A 17,460-nucleotide genomic window follows, 5' to 3' on the forward strand; every position below is an offset into this window, starting at 1 on the left:
GGTGGCAGGAGGCAGTCCCTTTGATGCCAAATGGTGAAAAATAAATTGCTGTATGTGTCTTTTATTTCACTTGCTTCACATGCTTTTCTGTTTTTAAGATGCAGTATATAGCATGATTTTACCTGTCCCCACTCGCTTGAGAATAGATTTTCCTCAATGCGAGATTTGAGTTAAAATGAGTAAGACAACCCTAGTATAGGTAAAACACACCTAATTTAAATTATGATTAAATTGGAGTGCAACCCCACGCGACCAAAGGAAGATATTCAATACTGGTATGTTTAATTTTCTGAAACAACTGTGTCTGGTCAAGCTGGAGTCTCTTTTGCAGCAACGCTTTCCAGAGTTTAGGCACTCCTCCCTCAGTCATGGCCCTACGCAATCGCTCAGATAGCAACACGGCATAATGTAATTGCACTAAAGAGAGCGGTGGGAATTATATCACCCTTCTATGAAAAAAAAGAAATGTGTCACAGAAATGTTCTTGGTAGGCTATTGAGCTTGCAGTGCAGCAGGGTTGTCCTCAGGTATCAAGGGGGTCTCTGCTGGCATAATGGGAGTCTGCATTCTTTTCTTCTCGCTGCCTGTGAAGGATGAAAAGCGTTCCACTGTAAAAGATGCTATTGACTTTTCCGCTTCATTTTTCCCATCCCATCTCAGCTTTTTTTTCTTTGACGTTCTGCAGAGACTCTAGTAGGAACTGCATTTTAATCATGTTTGGGTAATGGAGGAAGAAGTAGTGGAAGCAGGGAGGAGGGTGAAAGGTGTGAAGGATCATTGTCTTTCTATGCAAACCACACTGCATTGTTTGCTTCCCTTCTTTGTCACACACAAACATGAGGTGGATAATCTCTCACCATCTTGTTTCCCTCCAGACATCTTTTGTCACATTTTTCTACTCTTTTAGTTTGCCGATTTGGTAAACTAAGATACAATTTTGTAACGGGTGATATTTCAGTATGACAGTGGATGTCTTATGTACATAAATGTACATATTATATCAGTCTATTTGAAAAGACTTGTAATATCCATGAAATAAGATTTCTTAACCTTCCTTTGGTCGCGTGGGGTTGGAAACATCATTGGTCCTGTGGGGTGTTTGCTTACCCCAGCACAAAAATGTCTGTAGGGTTAATCATGCAAATGCTTAAATGAGTCAAGTACTTGGGAAAGAGAGAGACAAAAATTGTAATAGAGAGCATTTTGAATACAACACCGCACAGGACCAACACAAATGCTTGTAATTTCAGGGATGCATGCAAAGTGTGAAATATAACTGTGAAAGTGGAGTATAGACGATCAAAAGAACCTTGTCTAACCAATATAGTCACCATTTTTAAACCTATAGCTGTAGCTTTACATCTTTTAAAATTAGTAAAGACAAATCTGACTGTAATCTATCCACAAGGGCCCTAAACCAGAGGCCGGGGACGACAGCCGAGATAAAAACCATGTCCTTGAGGATATTTTGGCTTCCTGGCACTTTGAGTGGGTGCTAGCAATGGTGGTAAGTCAAGTGGGCATGCGTGTGCTTACTCTCTGTCCGATACTGACTCCTGATGGTGTGTCACTGTCTTCTTGGGTTCACATCGCTTCCTTTCAGCCTGTCTTCCTGTCTGGTCGGGTTCATTGTACCTGTCCCTTGTCCGCGTCACGAGTGACCAACCACCCAACTTGCACGGTCTGCGCTTAACCCAGTCCTACCTTGGGGGCCTCCACTCTTGTCTGTTCTTTCAGCTGATGGAGTGTACTAATGGGGCCTCTAGCATGGCAGTCTGCTCCTTTTTTTTATATTGCTTCCCTCTAGTACTGCAAGGTGACAGCTGTAGATTGAAGTGTGACAATGTGTTAACTATGCTCTGCCAGTGGGACTATGGGCTGTGAGCTATTTGAGGGTGACTTTGGGAGTAACTCAAGCTAACAGCTGTAATTTCTGCCTTTGAAGAGGACACACCACGCCGCTTATTGGTTCAGTACAGTCAAATCTGATCTGACACGTGCTCCACCGTGCGGCGGTATTATAGTGGCACGATGTATGGGAATCGGGCGTCACAACTTTTGAAACCCGAAAATGTCATTCAGCATAAAACGGATCCAATGAATAGTTGAAGCGATCCTTTTTTTGCGATGCACACTATTCTGCTTAACATGACTTGCTACTCATTAGGATGGGATTAAACTACGACATGTCTGTAATTGAATATACAGTAATTTAATAAGAGTCAAGTTCAATGTGATTTAAGGACAGCAGAAAGAACATTATTAGGCCATGGACCATTTTGATCCTGGCTGGTCTTCGATATTCGTATTTGATTCTTGTGTTTTTCACGTCTACTTTTGACATTTTGCTTCCCCATAGAGGGCTACAACCTAATGACGGCAGACGAGTAAGTCGAAAGTCCACTGTCAATTGGCTAACTGTCACAAGAGATCAAAAACATCTGATTAGCATTGCATCAATATCAAGCTATAAAGAGCTCATATAATGATTATATTAAGCTTTTCACGGTAAAATACATGCACATAAATTACATTTGGCACATTGGTGATTTAATTCTTACTGAATATGAGTTTTATGGTACCGTTCTTAATAACCAGGAAGTGAAATGTCTTGTGTACTGAAGCCACACATCTCCCTGTTTTATCGCCTTGCCACTCTCATGACATCAGCCACAAAACATCCATCCATCCATCACCTTAACCGCTTATCCTTCCGTGGGTCGCTGGTTGCTAGAGCCTCCTCCAGTAGAATGAATGAAGGTCCCAAAACCGGTGTTTAGGTGACATTAATATTCAAAACAGTGTCAAGAGCCCACACTCAATAAATGTCGTTCCTTCTATCGCATCAGTCCCATTGGAAACCAGCATTCATAACAGCAGCTCCACTGGTGGGTGAGTTATTTACTACTTGATTGTCCGACTGTGTGTTCCCAAACACAAATTTTCACCGCTTTAGCATTTTCTACAGTAAAATGTTGTAACTAATAAATGAAACATACATGGTATGTTTTATTTTTTTATTTTTTTGCTTGGTTGGTTTTATTATGCGTGGCTTTTTTAAAAATTCGATTGTTTTCATTTTTTTGTATGTACAAACTATATATTTTTTAATATGCACGACTATATGTTCGAAATAAATAATTCATTCATTCCATCCATCCAAGGTAACATGGTTAAAATCTCAGAAACTTCAACTTCATTGATAGGTCACACTTGTCACTATTAGTAGTTTTTACCTGGCAAAATCAACAAATCAACACAGCTACTTTTTGCTAAAAACTACTGATCACACATATGCCGTTTGCTTCCAATGTTGCTATGCCTTAGCTCTTGCTCTTACAATACTGTACTCCACAATTCCAATTTGCTACATTAGTCCATTTTCTTTCCACCTTTAGCCTTTTCTTCAAACACTAACACAAACTAACAGCCGCATGCCTTGAAGTAAATAAAGGTGACCCTGATTCATCTCCATTGTCCTAAGTGTGTCTCATTCCCCCCGATGCGTTCATTGCAGTGTGTTTTTTGATTTTCAGTGGTTCTCTTTTGAAGAGAAAATTGACAAAAATGACCCAGATCATTATAATTTGCTCCACTAACCCCAGCTCTACCAAACCTCTTTGTACTGTAAGTTTTACAGGGTGGAAAAATGACAAGCGGAACCCAGACCGTTACAAAACACTCCACTGCCCTAGCTCTACTAATCCTCACTAATTGTACTTAGTTTCACTGTGATAGCTGGTACAATTTGGTTGTGCTGAGTTAAAGTTATGCTGTATTTTTCTTTTTTAATGCGGACAGATGGCCAAAAGTTAATCAAGAGCCTACAAGCTACACCGATGGAGGGGTGGGGTAGACGGGTGCCATGGCATTTGGGTGATTTAAGCGCGCTTGAGAGCGATTTTTCTTAAAATGTTGCCAGAGGAAAATAAAAATATTCCACATAGCACAGAAAATCCCACTGCTCGTTATGTCTTATGCTGCAATGTTTTACTCCATGGCTGTTATTGTTCTGAATCCCATATAAGAGCGGCTGAACCAACTGCGCTTTTTCTCTGATGAACTATGCATCAAAGTGCTAGAAAAGGCATTTGCCGCACTGTAGGTGAGGAGTTCCTGTGTGCTCTCATGCACCCAAAGTAACTTCTGGAGAGTACCGTCACCAAATAGGATGTCGACGCTGGCACGCGTTCACGCTCAGCCATCTCTCATTGGACGGAATGTGGAGCACAACACTTGACAGCGGTGTCGTCTGGATTTGAAAGTCAGACGTGTTAGCAGGCAGCCGCCACCTTTTCTTTTAACAAGAGTCATAAATCTGTAATGAGCACAGAGGATGCATATTTTATTTACTTTTTTGAAGGCGTGATCCCATCACTTCACACCAGTGCACTTTTCTCTATGTGTGTGAGTGTGCGTGCGTTTCTCCAAACAAATTTCAAAAAAGCAAATGTTAAAAGTTTTTTGTTGTTGATTTAGAAGGAATTCCGCCACAAGGGGCTTACGGAGAGCAAAAAAAAACTTTATTTTTTAAACAACTGAAGTTAATAAAGCTACTACTCTATTTGAGTTTCAGATCTACAGAATACAATTTGTTGAACAGATTACATTTTGTTTTGAATACTTTTGACAAATGTTTTAAACTCTCATGATGCATTAATGCTGTTACATTACCAAAATTCACACTTAGACTCTATGCATTCGTAAAAACAAAATAACATTGTTTACAGTATTATACTGTAGTTTCCTTAAACACTCTTGGCATTCTCTCGATAATCTCCGTTAATGGTGTGCCTTATTGGGGTTAATTAGTAGAGTTTCTTGCTTTATAAGTTGGGTTGGGTCCATCACGTGTGTTGCACATGCAGGTTAATACACAGTTTATCCCCCTGTTGGGCTTTTGTTAAAATTCATATTATGGACAGCTGTTAAAATTCATTTGATGGCAGGCAGCATCATTACATCATTACTAATTAAATGAGTATTCCTTAATGAAAAATACACACACACAAATCTGAAAAGTTAGAAACACAAGTGTACTTTTTTCTTAATTCATAAGTTTGACGCAAACGCTCAGCACGTTCATGGAGGTCACTTTAAAAAAAAGATTTTTGAAAAATGTGGTGTGTTTGGCGGCTAGGGCTCACATATTACACTTTTAGTTTCAGTATACCATGAAACACTACAACAAAACCTTTAAAGTTTCGATTCACTATAATTCTACATGTTAATAAAGTCCTGGGAGCGACCCAAAGATGGTGTCCACGTGATGTATGGACAAAGAAAGATGGTGTGTAACCGCAAAACCAGGCCAACAGAGGACAAGACTAATGTTGTCCCATCCATCACACTCAGCCGGGCTGCATGCACGGAAGGACAGGCAAAGGAGACCACAGTAGCAAGGGAGCAGAGGTGAGGCAGGATGGGGGGAAATTGGGCAAGGTGCTTTGCACTTTGGGTTCAGGGCTGTGGAAGGTGAGAAAGAGGGACAAGCAAGGAGGTCGCGGGGTGTTTGTCATCATGTTCGTGCCTTGGTCTGCTGACCTTGGAAGTGATGGAGTGCTTTGCTGTGCTGGCGGTGATGACACACACGCTAAGGCCACACAAACAGATCAGATTTAACTCGTTTGAAAACTTTTAACACATATTTTTGCTTTGTCTATATGCACACTGTGTTCATTGTCACTGACTAAGGAGTTTACTAAACTTTCATTAGTTGAGGGGACGTTTTTCTTCATACGACACGGACACAAGCTTCTGACTGGCTAACATAACTGTTGTTAGAGGTAATAGTGCTTCCTCTTGCTGTGGCATGCACGTGACAGCCATTTTTTAAGAGCCATTGGTGTGGACGCTGAGTTGGACCTGAGGGAATGGGAAATCGATTTTAAAAATACCCATCTATGTATGTGAGGACAACTTCATCTTTAGGAGAGGTCAGACTCTAAATAAGTTCCCGCTTTTTCCTGACTTTCCCTTGGCTCCTGAATTTAACTTCTGTGTATATTTATCCGTGCTGTGGGCAGTGAGGAGGTGAAGAGACTAATTACTTGTGTAGGACCTTGCCAGTGCCTGGTCTACCTCCAGCAGGCTGTCCTAAACTGTAGTTTGACTTTGCCTTTTTTCGAATAAACCGTTGCCCATGTACCAAGTTTGCAAAGGTTTTTTAACTATCACCGGAATCTATTTGCAGATGTGGGAGTGGAAACACACGTCATATTTCAATGTGGCCTTTGCCTTTATGTGTGTATATGATGAGCTGGCTGATTGCCAGGGCACATTCTCTAAAGTCTAAAAATTAAGCTCGACAGAGAGGGAGATCAAAAGGTCTTTTCCCACATTTGACCATATTTTTGGAGGTGTATAGGAGATATTAAAAAAAAAAAATAGGAGCCTGGAGGGAAAAAAAGAACATCTGTCCTATTCATGCAAGGCTGGCTAGGCGCCAACTCGCTATAGCAGAGACCGACCGAAGGGCTTTTGTCTTGACTTGTCGTTTCCTGACAGCCGTGTGATATTGTTGAAATTAGTAGACCGTTTGGGAGAATAAGGATTCACACTACGTGTATTCATTCCTATGTGCTGTTTATGGAACCCCTTCAGGAAAAGTCGAGCAATGTAAATACTTTATATATGTAACACCAGAGGTTATAAGCTTGGCTCATTGCTGAATCGAAACTTTTCCTAAGACTGCTAAAAAAGAGGTTATCTGATAGGTGTTCAAATGAATAGCTACCCCTTTATGCATTATAAATAATGAAAATATAATGATAGAAAATATGTCAGCCTGTTGTGTGTGCACATATGCAAAAATCCCAGTTTTTATTCATGGACTGGATTTGCAAATCATGCATTCTTCAGCTTCACTCAAATGTGGAAAAAAAAGCTTATTTTTTCATGCGGTAGAACTCATGTCTGCTCTCTCTACAAAATCAACAAGGATGCCTTGAGTTGCCCTCTGGGAGCCACGTATTAGCATTCTGTCGCCTTTCATTTGACATTTCAATTTTTACAGTACGAGAGGAAAGAGAAACAGGTGCGGGTTTAGCACAGCAGTCACGTTTGGTTCAGACTAATCATGCAGTGTCAAGGCGATATATGCCGTTATATTAGATCTCTTAGCTTTGTCATATTTATGATCTAAGGCAAAGAGAGAACAATGGGATTTGAGGTTAAAGCAACTCTCAAAATGGCTCTGTGCTTTCAGCTATGGATATAGGACAGATATTTGAGTCCATCGTAATTGACTTTGTCCTCAGTGTCCGCTCGAGTTTGGCTCGAGGCTTTAGGTCACGGAAGGACAAAATGTCTTTGAAAAGTTTTTTTTTCCCTTTCTGTGCGTGATGACGGAGGTGGTGCTGGTGATTTGCACAAATTCCATTTGGTAAATGTTTCATCAAGTATTTGATTGAGTTTACCACAAGTCGCCAGCAAGCGGTTAGCCTGAGTTAGCTCTTTCTGTGTACTGTCTGCCTCCACGCATCGGCATCATCTCAACAAACGCTGCCTTCCCTGTCCTCCTTGATGAGAGCACTCCCGCAGCGAACCTGCTCCGCGCACTTCTAAACGGAGTGGCTCAATGTTAAAGTAATGGCTTAGAATTCACGTCACACTTTTAAACATCTGATGCAAACCTTGGACACAAATCTCGCAGCAAAAGATCACAAGGTATTTCTCGTGCTTGCCCGATGAGAGTTAATTGATGTCAAGGAGTTTGTGATGCCCAGGGGAAATCGTGTCAGTTTGTTTTAGTGGAGTTTACTAAAGCGTGTTTCCATCAGGCTTTGATATGCAGGCGGTGGCCACAACATTATATTCCATTAATCCAAGCACATCGTTGGCCCGTCTCATGATGTTGCTAAATAAGGTTGTCAAAATAGGAGACACCTCGGTGTAGTTCCACATTATTGCACAGCCAAATACACCCCATGTTATTTTTACAAATTACTGCAATGTGTTTTGCATGCCAGAATTGAGTTTTGGACTTTTGTGTCATTGTGACTTTTAAGTAGTTTTTAGAGTACGCTTGTTAGTTTTCATGAGTCTATATTTTGTTGACATTCATTCAATTTAGTTTTGTGTTTGTTAGTTTTAGTATTAGTTGTACTTTAAAAATATACAGTATTTGTCATGTGTAATATGAAAAACGGTCTTTAAGTATTGTCTAAGAAAGTAAACGACAATTGTCAAATGACTGTCCAACCATCCTTCCTCTCTACCTACAGCACCAAAATAAAAACATTTAAAATAAACCCTGAAACCTCATATAGGTTCAGTTAGGTCTTAATGTTTAAAAAAAAAAAGGTAACCTTGGTAACCTGTGCTTCGATTTGTTTGTTTCGATTTTTACACGCATTTTGGTACTTACCTGCATCAAATTCACAACAACCTGGTTGATTTATTCGACCAGAAATATATTTTGTATTTGCTATGTTAGTTAAACTTGTGTATTTTGCAGTTATAGCCTTAGTGTAATCTTGCAAAGTCTTGTACTGTTCTGTATATCCACTTGAACTTTTTTCAACCCCTGATAGTAGTGGTTTGTTTACCATTAATGTCATTCTGAATTGAAATCCCGTTCATTTTAGGGCTTAAAGAAAGGCTTACCGTTGCTTTTATCATGTACAACAAGTACTGCAGTATTGTTATCTACTGCCTATACCAGCCAAGAACACACAGTAAAGAAAGCATATCATACTAGAGCATATCTTATTTGCAATAGACAAAAGAACTAAGATTGAGTGCTCTTTTATTTGACTGCAGTCACAAATCTGTAACTCCCTGACTGAACCGGTAGTTACTATAACATATCGCCACAACACATTGCACATGAACCTGCAGTTGCAGTCCATTAAAATGCACGATGCCTCACTCGTTAGGCGGGCTTATTACACTATCTGTCGGAATGATTCAAGCTGCGCACTCTCGTCTCAGGTGCCGGGATTTGTCGCAGCCGTCAAGCGCGGCTGAACCTTTAGCCAAGTCACAGCCGAGCACAGTTCATTTTATTCGTTTTTTTCTCCGGAAAAATAAAACAGGCAGTTGTCCTCACAGGAGCGCGATGAGACAGATGGACCGACAGGCCTGTTTTTATATTTTCTTACTGTGTGTCTGAGTGGGCCTCTTTAGAGACTCATTTTAGCTACATATCAACAGCCAAGAGCTTAGGCTTTAACCTGGACTATGATCTCAAACCACCGCGCATCAATTCGGTTGATATTCAGTCAGGGGCGTTGTAGTCTACGCCTAAACGGACTGAGTAAAGGATTAGACCGTTATTGTCTTTGTGTCGTGGAATACCTAATAATGTTTATAGAGTTACTCAGCTAGACCAGGTGTGCAAATCAAGCTTATCTAATAGCTGCGGGGTGTGCGTGTGTATTGGGTTCACTTATAGGAACAGGTTGCCTGTCTCCATATGTGCGCAGTGAGTGGGGAAGCTGGGAAAACAGGGATCTCCGTGGCTCTCTGTTATTATTACCTCCCGCCTCACCGAGACTTGTTTGAAGACAGGAAATAGGAGTCAGAGCGCAGTCCGAGGGGCATGTGGCAGTGGTTTATACTTCACTGACCTTTGACTTATCCTATCCACCCCGCCCGTGCTCTCACACCTCTCCCCTGTTTCCCTCCAAGGTAAAACCGTCCTGATCCGGTCCGACCTGCTTTGGATGGGCAACCAGTACGGAGTGGATGCTCTGAGATTTGTTTGAGTGAGCAATGAAAAGCAGATGGAATCAGAGGAACTGATCCTCCAGAGGAGGAAGAAATAATGCCAAACCTGTCAAGTATTTGCACAGAAAAACAATCCCTTTGCTTTGTGACTAATTATAGTTTTTTTCCCTAGGTAGTTTTCTGTGAAGCAATGTGGACTCCCCAAAGGTCTCGGTCCATTGTTTACATTATCAGATCATAGATGGAGAGCAGAAAAGATTAGAGGGCATACATTTTTTTAAGAAGTCCAAATGGGAAGCTTGTGGTAAAGGCTCATCGTGATACATAGTGTCAAGAGTACACTCATATGTACACTCATAGTAGTACTAGAAAGGGTATCACGGAGTAACTTGCTATACAGTTTGATAGGTTACCTAGACTTTCATCATAGTATAATACTGAGTAATTTACAGAAATACGTTTATTTTACATTAATTTATTTAAAAAACGGATACAACTGCGCCCATCTGAAGTGCTGCACACTTTGTAATATGCTGCCTCTTTTTCATCATGACATGAGTGCTTCAATTGCTGAATTCAAAATTTTATTCCAAAACACACAACAAAAATGTATGGCCATAAGTACGACAAAATGTTTTTCAGGGAGCAAGAGGTTTTTTTTTTTTTTTCATCACTTTGGCCTTTATTTTTGTATCAAACACGTCTGGAACTAGACGTGCTAGTGGTAGACGTGCGAGTAGGTCTGCAGGCATGCTAGACCAAGTTTTGGTATGTTGGAAGGTACTTCCTTTTTTACTCTTTTATTCAGGTGAAGTTAGGGTCCCATTCAGGATCATACCCCATGTTTCTGATGATTGTAGCCAACCTCTTGTCATTGCCCTTTTTTGTATTCAGAAGCATGCGTACCCAACAAACCGACATGTGTCCAGATTGCTCTCGTTACTAATAACCAGGTGCCCTAACTGTTGCATGATATACTAAACTCTTTCAGTAAAATTCTCAGGTTCTTTGGCTGTCAAAAGCAGACAAGCCCGCCTACGCCTCTGTTGATGGTGGCTGATGGCGTCAATGATAATGATGTCATGACTGGTGACATCATCACAGCTTGCCAAGCAGTTGCACAATTGGGCTCAGCCTGATCTTGGCAGCACCAAGAGGGAGCTGGAGAAAAAGAAAAAAAGAGGTCCTCAAAGAGTGATGTTTCCATTTGGCTTTCTCTTTAATTCTGCCGTTCTATTAACATATTCAAATTGTCTGTGTGAGCTTTTGTACGGAGGAAAGCATTTTGATTTGTTCTGCCGACTTTATATCTCTATTACCGCCTGGAATGAGCACAGTCAACTGGAACAGGATATCCGGCAATTTGGCTCTCCCGGCGCAAGCCTTTGACGCTGTTTAACATGTATTGTTTCCGCTAAAGATGCCTTTGCCCAGCCTCTCTCCTTTCCATTTCTCTTTGCTCCCTGCTCCCTTACATCTCTTCCTATTGCACCCTGCCTGTTTATGCCTCCCTTGCCCACAACCCTATCTGTGCCTTTGCAGGACTCCGAGAGAAAGGGCTTCATGAACAAGCTTTATGCCATTCAGGACGTGTGTATCAGTGTGCAGAACGCGCTGGATGAAGTGGCCTCCTATGGCGAGAGGATAAAGAAGTGAGTCGTAAGCCTGCTCCTCGGCGCCCGGCCCGCTACGCTTTGTGCTCTGCTCCGCACGTCCCAGTGTTTTTCTGTCGTGCCAGGTTGCCCCACTTTGCCTTGCCAGCCTGATTAGAACTTACTCGCCGCAAACGCTGCCAGCATGACAAACAGATGATCCTCCACCCTCTTCAAACATATACCACTTGAACATGCCGACGGCGCCCTCTGTCAATATTTTCTCACGACCCTTTTCCTCTTTTTCCAGCACTTTTAATTGGACTGTGCCTTTCCTAAGCTGGCTGGCCATCGTCGCTCTTGGAGTGGCGACCGTCATTATTTACTTCATCCCGCTGAGATACATTGTGCTCGCCTGGGGTAAGCGATATCACAGGTAGCGTAACAGTAGTACCTTGAGATTAAAGTGGCCTGACTTAAATTTTTGGGAGCATCAATCAATCAATCAATCAAATTTTATTTATATAGCCCTAAATCACCGAAGTCTCAAAGGGCTTCACAGAATGAAAAGAGGTCATACAGAGACATCTTTTCAATGTAAGGTACACAACAGCATCCCCTGTCAAAGCTCCCAGAAGGGGAAGGAAAAACTCAAAAACCCCAATTTGGGGAAAATCAGAAACCTCCAGAAGGGACCACAGGTGGGAGGAGCCCCCTTCCAGGCCCACAGGTTGAAGTGGATGCTGCATGTACCGAACACAGAAACAATATAAATTACAGAAAACATATTGTGCTATATAGTGCAGTGATGTCTTGACAGCAGGCAAAGCCATTGGGCAGGAACCATCCCGCATTCCAGCCAGGTCGACCGCAGACGGCAAGACTCCTAACCCGTGATGGTCGACCAGCGCAGGACCCAATGGAGGCGGTCAAGTCAACCCTCACCATCTAGCTAGCCCCCTCTCCCGGCCGGAAGAGGGGGGCAGGAAAAAAGAAGAAGGCTGCAGACAGGCTAATTTAACTAAATGCTTTTGAGTATAGATGTGTTTTTAGTCCAAAAGCGCTCCAAAAGCAAATATTTAAGCTATTTAATATTGCAGTTGAAATTTGCTGTCAAATTAAACTAAAAAGAGAATTATATGTCTATTTTAAACGGCCACATAATTGCTAGCCTAATGCACATCATGAAAAATATCTTTGATAGGCTAACACGGTATCGGTGCCATGTTCCTTAAAGCGATGGATATTTGAATACAAATGGTGGAGGAACACATATAGACATTCTCACCGCATATTCTTCATCCTCTAATATTACTAGGGCTTACGGAAGAAATGAAATGAGACCTAGACACACACATTCTTAGGTCCGCATTATACTGGTGTCGTGTTGCTCATATGTGCAAACTCGTGAGAACAACACAATGCCCATTGATTTAAAACAAAAAAATGTGGCAAAAACTGCCATTTCTTTTGGAGTTATTACAGTATGTTTTCTTGCACTATCATGTTTTTATAAAGGACTATATTTTTATTATTAAAATCACATGACAACATTTTTTTGTTACATTAGCAAAATATGTTTGTGTAAAGGCTGAAATTGTATACCTATAAAATCAATACTACAATTGATGTACTTATGTTGTGACTTGCTGTATTTTCTAAATTGTTCAATTTTTTTTTCGTATGTCTTTCTATACGCAGGAGTAAATAAGTTCACCAAGAAGCTGCGAGACCCTTACACCATTGATAACAATGAGATCTTAGACTTTTTGTCCCGAGTGCCCTCTGACGTCCAAGTGGTGGGTAAACCTTCTGTCATCTTTACCTTTCTATCTATTTATTATTCATAGGTGTTGATTCTTTTAATTGTCCTTTTATAGCTGGTTGCATTTTTTGTACTTTGTTTTTTCGCACTGAGGACATGTAATCAGATAAGAAGGTTAAGTGAGTGTAGTGTGCAGAGCATAACGAGGCTGATTGGTTCCATCTATTCTCACAAAGCTCCCTAGTGAGACGCTATTATTTAACTTTTTTTTCCCCAACATTTGGCCTCTAAAGAATGAATCAACAGCTCCATGCGGTTTTGTCTCCACACACTTAGAGATCAGATTTCCTTGTCGCTAAAAACTAGAAATGTGTTTTAGGGACAATGTAAATGTGTTCTCTGCAGTGACATGCTGTGCCGGCTGTAACAAAATGCAGTTTAAAGTGCAATTAAGCAGCGGTCATGATATTCAGCACCAGCGGAATGTGTCGTATATGCGAAGCCCTGCTGTGACCGGTTCAACATGCTTGCACAAAAACACACATTTTGTGACCTCGGGCCTGATATGACCAATCCCCCTGCCACATCGACTTCCTCTTTGATCGCTTGCTGTCTTTCATCTTTACAAGGTCATGTTCCTCGTTCGTCTGCACGCCTCCGCAAGACCCCCTGTGCCTTCCCCAATTCAATCGTTGAGCAAAAATACAGTGCTGTGTAGTTTTTTTTTTTGTTTTTTTGGGGGGGGGTGAGCTGACGCTGTTGTAGTTATTTGCACGAGCCAGGTAGCTGTCACGTTAAATTATCCCAAGCTGTCCCCTCTGGTGAAATGCAACCACCTGACACACCTGGAGCCTAAAGGGAGAGGGATGTAAAGGGGCGCAAGCCCAGCAGGTACAAGGCCTTTACAAGGACCCTAATGAGGGCCTGCTGGATGGAGGTTTGGGGGTTGGGGGCATTCTGGTCTGCTGTGCTGTACATGCAGTTATAGTTGTGTCAGCTGTGGTCATTTTAGTGCTACTGTAACAGTTTTTGTCTTTTTTTGTTTGGAAAATGTGAAGATGGAGTGCAATGAACCAGCAAATTAGGTAAAAGCAGGTTACGGTTTTATTTTTGCATTCCTCTAGAAAATACTGTATGTTGTTTGGCCTAAAAAAGAAACAACGCCACCGTACAGTTTAATTTTGCATTTAATCCATCCATCCATACTCTAAACACTTCATCCACATAGATTAATTATTATTTTATGAATAACAGTCTACCGTAGCCAAATGTTGGTCATGGTGATGATATTTGTAAGGCAAGGTTTGGGAACCATTGCTCTGTTTGCGTCCAGACTCTGTCAAGGCCAGTTAAGGCAGCGTATGCAATTGATAGTAAGAAATGAGCAATGATCAATATATTTCAAATGAAGATTTTATTCCCTACTCTGGTGAGCCACTGTCCAACACATTTGAATGTAATCAAACAATAACAAAAGGAGCCCTTTGGAGCACACAAGTTATTTTTTTCCCCTCAACATGGCACAACAGAAAAATGTACTGATATTTTTTTGGAAGTTCATTGATTAGAGAACATTGATATGGAAATGTTGCCATGGCATTGCCTCAGAATGATTATGAATGATTATTATCATTTTGCCACTCGATGTCAACTGAAAACGACACATGCTCTCAGGGCTTGGGTCATCCAATCACGGCCCATCTGTTTTCTGGTTTTGGTCATGTGGCATTCGCAAATTGAGACGCAATACATCTGAAAATGATAAAATAAGTAGAGTCATTTTAACTTCCAGTCACCGTGTTGTGATGTCATCTTTACATATGTGGAGATTTGTATTGGGAATTTATTTCTTTGACTTTTTACCTTGTTGGGTACAGTAAATGCAACCTACCTTTTCTTTTCCAAAAATAGGGAGAGTAGGCACAAATGCCACCTAATAACTCTGTGAAACACTCGTATGTCACAATCTTCAGTGTGAAGAGGCTGTGACAGACAGGCAGACATTTTCACCACCTTTTTCTACGGGTTCTCTGTAGTTAGCATTTTAAAAGTCAGGCTTAGAGCACCACACATGCATTTTAGAGCCGCTATTTCTATCAGAGAAAAATGTATCGATTTAGATAGAGTACAAGCATATGCCATCTTTACGGAAATGATCAGGGAGTTCATATCCTCTCAAACGTGACCAAACTGAGCACCTTTATGGGGCTACGTCTTCTCTACCTGCCGTTTGGGAGGTGTCAGTGCAATATTATGTTTTACGACACAATTAGCCATGCGAGCTGGGGAGTGCGTAAGTAGGGCCAATGCAATTAGCATGCCAAGTGGCCATTTATGATTGGTGTAAAGGCGCTCGATCTGGCCCCAGTACAAAAATAAGCGCAGATTCCAATCTAGCGACTAATGAACAGCAGGGAGTCAGGTTAATATTTTTAGACAACATTTATGGACCGGATTAAACCCACGGCGTGTATAAACAGGTCAAAGGCAGGATAGTTAAAGGATGATGTGTTGCCAGATGCTATCGCCCACATCCACTAGGGGTCTCGTTCACCTTTGCTTTGTCCTTATTTGACAACCTTAAACTTTTTTTTTCTTTTTTATTAGTGTGCGGCCAGTTAGTCTCTTTTCGGTATCTGTTATAGCAAAAGAAAAAGAAAGAAAACCTGCAAAATTGGATTTCTTGTTTTCTCCCCAGTTTGTGCCATTTCGACATGCCATTTGTGGTTGCGTTTCCATTACAGTTTTATTTTTTTAAATAAAAGCGATATTTCTACAAATTTGATCAAACACAAATTTGACTTGTGGATGTTTCCGTTGAGGTGTTTTTGCTTGTTTTTCTCCAGCGAGTGAACAGCATGTATTGTATTTGTGCCACGGCCTCTTTGCAAAACAAACCGTTGAGCCAGTTGAACCGTCTTACCGAACCAAGAATGGAAACACATCCATTGTTTTCAAGAACTGTAAAAGGTTAAAGTGATGAAGCCTCAGGTGTGTTTACATGACGTATGTAACATTTGTTTGGTAGAATTTTGTCAAGTTGTCCTCGCAAGCATGTAAATATTTGTAAGTTCAAAGAGTTTAGAAAGTTAACAACTGTACTCAAAGCAAATAAATATGCAGTGTCCCCTCACTTTTTGCGGTTAATGGGGAGCGAATCCCTTCATCCCACCCCAAAATGTGAAATCCGCAAATTAGGACACTCACCTCATCCCGTCATTTTCATGCATGTTTCAGAATTTTGTAGATGTGTAAAGGATTTATACTTTACATATTTGAGTCAAATATTACTGCAGTACACTACTTAAATCTTTGATAATTAAACCTTATACAGTAACTGTACTGTTATCCCTTCCTGTTTCCATCCCTTGGCCATAGTCAGCAAACACGGAGGGCCAGAGTTGCCCTCGGAGTATCGCCCCTCGGACGTCGACCTAAATGGGAGCACGTAGCTGACCAAACATGATCACAAGGAAGCATTGTTTACACTCAAAATTCCAATTTATTACAAAAGCTCTGGGAGGTTTCTTTCACCCTCGCGGCGCTCCTTCTGCTGCATGTGTGTGATTTTCACTTGGAGAATGCTTCAAGTACTGTCAAAAGTCAACATCTTGAACATGACTGGCCAGCCAATCTGTCAATCAGGTCACAGGCACTACACGTGTTCACGCTGTCCGCTTTTGATGTCAGTACTTGGGATCATTGAGTGAAGATCACACTCAAGCACGGCAGAAGGAGAGACATGAGGACAAAAGAAAGCTTTGGGAAGATATTACCTTTAGTGGTTTTGTAATAAATTGGAATGTAGAGTGTAAACTCTGCTTTCTTGTTGTTATATTTGGTTAGCTACAGGCTCCACTCTAGGTCGAGGTCCAAGGGGTGCCCGCGGCATGTGCAATTAGTCAGCTCGTCTTTTTGGCATGCAGGTTAATTTATTCTTTGAGTTTGTTTGAAAATACATGGGAAGTGGACCTTAAAAAATAATTGCATCTTAAATTGCAATATTATTGAGCGGCGGAAACGATCACAAATCAATTATTTTAAGTTGGTGAGCCCTAGTAAGAACTCAAATGGAGTTCCCAACGTCACTTAATTATTTGCATTTTAGTTTTCGTTGCTGCACTTTCTTGTTCTGACTGCCACCCACCTATCTTTACGCCTCGTCTGCCCACACTGGCGCAATCAAAACACCGTGAAAAGTTCAATCTGAGAGACATTGGGTGAGGAAGAGCGGCAGGTTGCGGGACGCTTTGTGGGTAACACTGCTAAGTGCGGCGGCACAGTACATGGCGCCCCTTCAGCCGAGCGCACTTCAAAGTCTGTTTTGCACTTGTACTGTCAACATTTGGGAGAGAAGCGAGGGTGGAGCAGCCTTTGAGCACTGCTGGGTCTTTACCCGCCGCCTCTCTTGTTGTCTACGTTCGCTTCAAG

At 41.4% G+C, this 17,460-nt stretch overlaps 1 protein-coding gene across 8 annotated transcripts in view; it reads left to right on the forward strand.

The window, feature by feature from the left end:
* Window positions 1-17,460, forward strand: part of LOC148429437 (multiple C2 and transmembrane domain-containing protein 1-like) — a 104,857-nt gene that overhangs the window by 80,972 nt on the left and 6,425 nt on the right. For 3 of the 8 annotated variants that reach the window (XM_088417652.1, XM_088417661.1, XM_088417694.1), the window contains 4 exons: window positions 1,409-1,507; window positions 11,215-11,324; window positions 11,575-11,684; window positions 12,966-13,063. In XM_088417652.1, the coding sequence (XP_088273778.1) occupies window positions 1,409-1,507; window positions 11,215-11,324; window positions 11,575-11,684; window positions 12,966-13,063 (417 nt within the window). Of the gene's footprint in view, window positions 1-1,408; window positions 1,508-11,214; window positions 11,325-11,410; window positions 11,528-11,574; window positions 11,685-12,965; window positions 13,064-17,460 lie in introns of those variants that run through there. The other 5 variants (XM_088417669.1, XM_088417699.1, XM_088417707.1 and 2 more) reach the window with 3 other exon arrangements.

Source organism: Hippichthys cyanospilos, chromosome 1, assembly GCF_059441005.1.
Source record: "Hippichthys cyanospilos isolate Australia breed blue-spotted pipefish chromosome 1, RoL_Hcya_1.0, whole genome shotgun sequence".
Classification (NCBI taxonomy): domain Eukaryota; kingdom Metazoa; phylum Chordata; class Actinopteri; order Syngnathiformes; family Syngnathidae; genus Hippichthys; species Hippichthys cyanospilos.